At 40.3% G+C, this 3,877-nt stretch overlaps 1 protein-coding gene across 1 annotated transcript in view; it reads left to right on the top strand.

The window, feature by feature from the left end:
• Window positions 1–3,877, top strand: part of PEX13 (peroxisomal biogenesis factor 13) — a 22,119-nt gene that overhangs the window by 14,612 nt on the left and 3,630 nt on the right. Inside the window, exon 3 of the mRNA XM_015557944.1 lies at window positions 2,243–2,368. Within this exon, the coding sequence (XP_015413430.1) occupies window positions 2,243–2,368 (126 nt within the window). The remainder of the gene's footprint in view (window positions 1–2,242; window positions 2,369–3,877) is intronic.

The following is a 3,877-nucleotide window of genomic DNA, read 5'->3' as shown; positions in this document are numbered from 1 at the left end:
GTGGACATTGAGGAGAGCAGGTTCAGCGGGGAGGAGCACAGAAAGGGATGCGCCCAAACTGCCAGTAGCTCCCCGGGGCCTTCGGAGCTGCACATCCTGGAAACACAGAGTATCAGGGAATTTTCTGGAAACACTGCTGCCAGCATCACTCTAGCTAACGACAGCCGGCAGAGCCCCGAAGAACTGCCTGAGGCTACTCAGCAGGAGCTATGGAGAGATCTGCAGATTCCCCTTCCTTGTTTCGGGTTTGGAGGTGCCCAGATGAGGCCCCGCTGTGAAGCAATGCAAGCTGCTGTGGGGCCTTGGGCTTTCTCTTGGAAGTTCTGGGTCTGTCTGTCCCAGCTGCAGTTTGGTAGGTAATTTTCAGGTTGCAGAGGGTCAGGGCATTCATATGCAAAAGCCTCAGCCGCAGCCTGGGTGAGGTGGGGTCTCAGGGAATCAAAAGGCGGAGCAAGCAGCTATGGTGGATTCTCAGCCCTGCCCTGAGGGGCCGGCGTGTCTCAGTGTCCTGATAATTTAATTGCTGCAAGCACCTCTGAGGGAAAGCCGCCCCCGAGTTCCGAGTTCTGCCTGCCGCCAGACAGTCCAGCCTCTCCCCATGTGAGTCCCGGGTCCCCAGAGACCTCCCGGAACCGGAGCCCAGAGCAGTCGGGAGCCTGCGACCCCCTCCCCAGCTGCGTCCCCAGGTACCAGTCCCCTTCCGCGCACACTCTTGAGCCTCCGTACCTTTGCACTACCGCAGCTCCTGACCCTCAATGTGGTTTTCTCTTTTCTTCTAGTTGTAGAATTTCCACTCCACCAGCCTTCCTGTAGTTCTGGATGTTGACCGTCCTGTCCTTTTATTGCATTTCTGAAGTTGTTGTAGGAGGCAGCAATCTTGGTGTTCCCCTATGCCACCATCTTAGTTTCTCCTTCATATGCTGATTTTTTTTTCAATAAATACAATCAGCCCTTTGTATCTTCAGGATTCAAATCCATGGATACAACCAGCCAAGGATCGAAAACAGTATTTTCTCATTCCCAACCATTGATGAAAAATACTGCTTTTCATTTATTGTTAGTCAAATCCGCAGATACAAGGGACGGACTATAGAGTTAAAGATATACATGGACTTTGGACTGCACGGGGGTCAGCTCTCCTACCCCTGCATTGTTCATGGGTCACCTGTGAAAGTCGGGGATAGTGCCATAGGAAGAGAAATAAGAGTGATGCAGAACCAGGGTTAGGAAGTGGGGTCACAGTGCTACCCCAGTCAAGAAGTTTCCCTTAAGGAGGTGAGAGATTAAGGACTGCAGCTATTTGAGGAGTAGGGAATAACAACGGTATGTAAGTGGTAGTGTGCCTGGCATGTCATGTGAACAGCAAAGAAGCCAGTGGGAAAGAAGCAAAGTCTGAGTAGCCAGAGATGAAGGAAGGAAGAATATAGTGTTTTGGGATCTCCATGCAAGTGCAAAGGAAATGTCCATATTTCAAAGTCCATTGAACTATGCAATTAAGAAGTTTCCACTTAAATGATTTTCATTTGGAAGTGAATTAATCTCTAATGTAATGGCATGACATTCATTAATACAAAAGAAGAATTTAATAGAATTCTACTCTTTGTCTGCTTATAAATGGATATACTCAATTAAAACCGCAAGTTCAGTGAATTAATATCAGGATTTGTCAGTACCTGTCTGTATGAAAAAAATATTTTCAAAGATGAAATACCTCAGATCTTTTTATGTATGAACATTAACAGATGAACATTTGCACTTGATATGATGATAGGAAGCACTACAATTAAACCCCAAAATATCCCTCCCACCCCCAAAATCCCATTCTTCTCAGTAGAAGACTTGTATTATAAAAAAAATAACTCAATTTTTATTACATTTTGAGTTTTGTCAAAAAATTTATGGAAAAGTTTTTTCTTTCGTTAAATAAGTACAATATCTTCAATTCGCCTCATGACCTGTGAAGTCTAAAATACTTACTTACTGTCTGGCCCTTTATAGAAAAAGTTTGCTAACCTTGGCCTAAAGTAAGGGAGCTAGAATTTTGAGCTTGAAGAAAAGGGAAAAGCTCAAATAGATATTCTAATGAACATACTGTTGACTTTACATAGTGTTAATTACAGAATTTAAAGGGTAGCTTTTCTTGACAGATTTATGCAACTTGCAAACGAGAGCCAGTCAAGTATCTTCATCTTTTGTTTGTAAGTTTTACTAACCTAATTTTAATTCTTAATTTGATTTATAGACAACACCAACTGGGCAAGTGGTGAGGATGACCATGTAGTTGCTAGAGCAGAATATGATTTTGCTGCCCTATCTGAAGAAGAAATTTCTTTCCGTGCTGGTGATATGCTCAACTTAGCTCTCAAAGGTAACAAAACATGAATAAATTGAAATTATCTGTGAATTTTTTGAATTTGTAAATGTATTAAAAACTGCAACAAAACATTGGTTATTATTAGTTACCTCAGAAGTAATTATTAGGATTTCACTTTTCATGTCTATTTTGAACTTTCAAATCTGGGTGGTGGGGGAGAAATAGCCCAAAAGGTGGTTTTAATAATATTTAACTGAGATAAGGAAAGAGCTTGTTTATATAATCTCTTCTAAACCGAAAATGCTTAAAGTCCAGACTCAATCGCTACACAAAAACATGAGGCAAACGCTAAATGTAATAAATATAACAAACCAAAGAAATTATCTAGCATCATTTAAGTATCCCTTTCCTCCTTTGAATGCTGGGGCTGTTACTGCTTTTTTTTTTTTTTTTTTTTTTACTTGAATAGTGCTTACTTCAGAAACTTCAACATAAATATTTTAGGAATTACTGTCATGAAATATTTGGACCAGGTCACCAACAGTTTTTTTCTACAAAGTGGCTTTTTTCTTTGGCTATCTCCAGTAATGAAAATCAGAATTTTTGCTGATTTACAAAAAAAGATTCTTTGTATGTTTATGAGGATTCAGGTTTGCTACAAAAAGTCACATTGTTGGTAAAGATACTAGTAATAGTAATAACCTCTGTCATTTATAGAATACTACTTACTATGTACAAGGCACTATACTTTACATGTTTTACTTAACTCTTATAATAATAATGCTATAAAGTGCCAACTGTTACCTTGTCCTTGTTTTAGACATGAGAAAACTAAGACTCAGAATTCTGAATAAATTGTCCAGAATCGCAAAACTAAGATGTGGTGGAGCTGGACTATGAACCTAGGTTTATCTGACTTTGGAACCACTTTGGCTGTTTCCCCTGCGGTCTACTAAATGGGAACTTTAGCCCAGTGGTCGCCAACCTTTCAGACCTCACAGACCACCAATGGCCCACCCTGATTGCCAGCCAGGCTGAGGGACCCCACCCATGCATGAATTCGTGCACTAGGCCTCTAGTATGTAAATAATTTAAAATTTTAGATCCAGTTTGCTAAATCTCTGCCACATCCCCTCATACACAAAATCTCACCTCTAGCCATTATATTCATGTTTTCCATCTAGTGAAAATCACATCTTACTATTTTGAATTTCAAAAGAATGAGTTCTTTATAAGATGTCTTTTTTCTTAATATATATTTTTTAATTTAAATATATTTTTATTAATTTCATAGAGGAAGGGAGAGAGCTAGAGAGAGAAACACCAATGATGAGAGAGAATCATTGATTGACTGCCTCCTGCACATTCCCTACTGGAGGGGATTGAGCCTACCCAGGCATGTGCCCCTACTAGGAATTGAACCTCAACCCCCTGGTTCATAAATTGATGCTCAACCACCAAGCCATGCTGGCTGGGCCATCTTTGACTTTCTTGATATAATTTGTATCTTGAAAGTTTTTAATTTTGGTGAAGTTCAATTTTCAACAACATTTCTCCTATTTC

The sequence above is a fragment of the Myotis davidii genome, unplaced genomic scaffold (genome assembly GCF_000327345.1).
Source record: "Myotis davidii unplaced genomic scaffold, ASM32734v1 scaffold6, whole genome shotgun sequence".
NCBI lineage: Eukaryota > Metazoa > Chordata > Mammalia > Chiroptera > Vespertilionidae > Myotis > Myotis davidii.
Note: the sequence above shows the minus strand (reverse complement) of the source record. Positions and strands in the feature narration are given on the sequence as shown.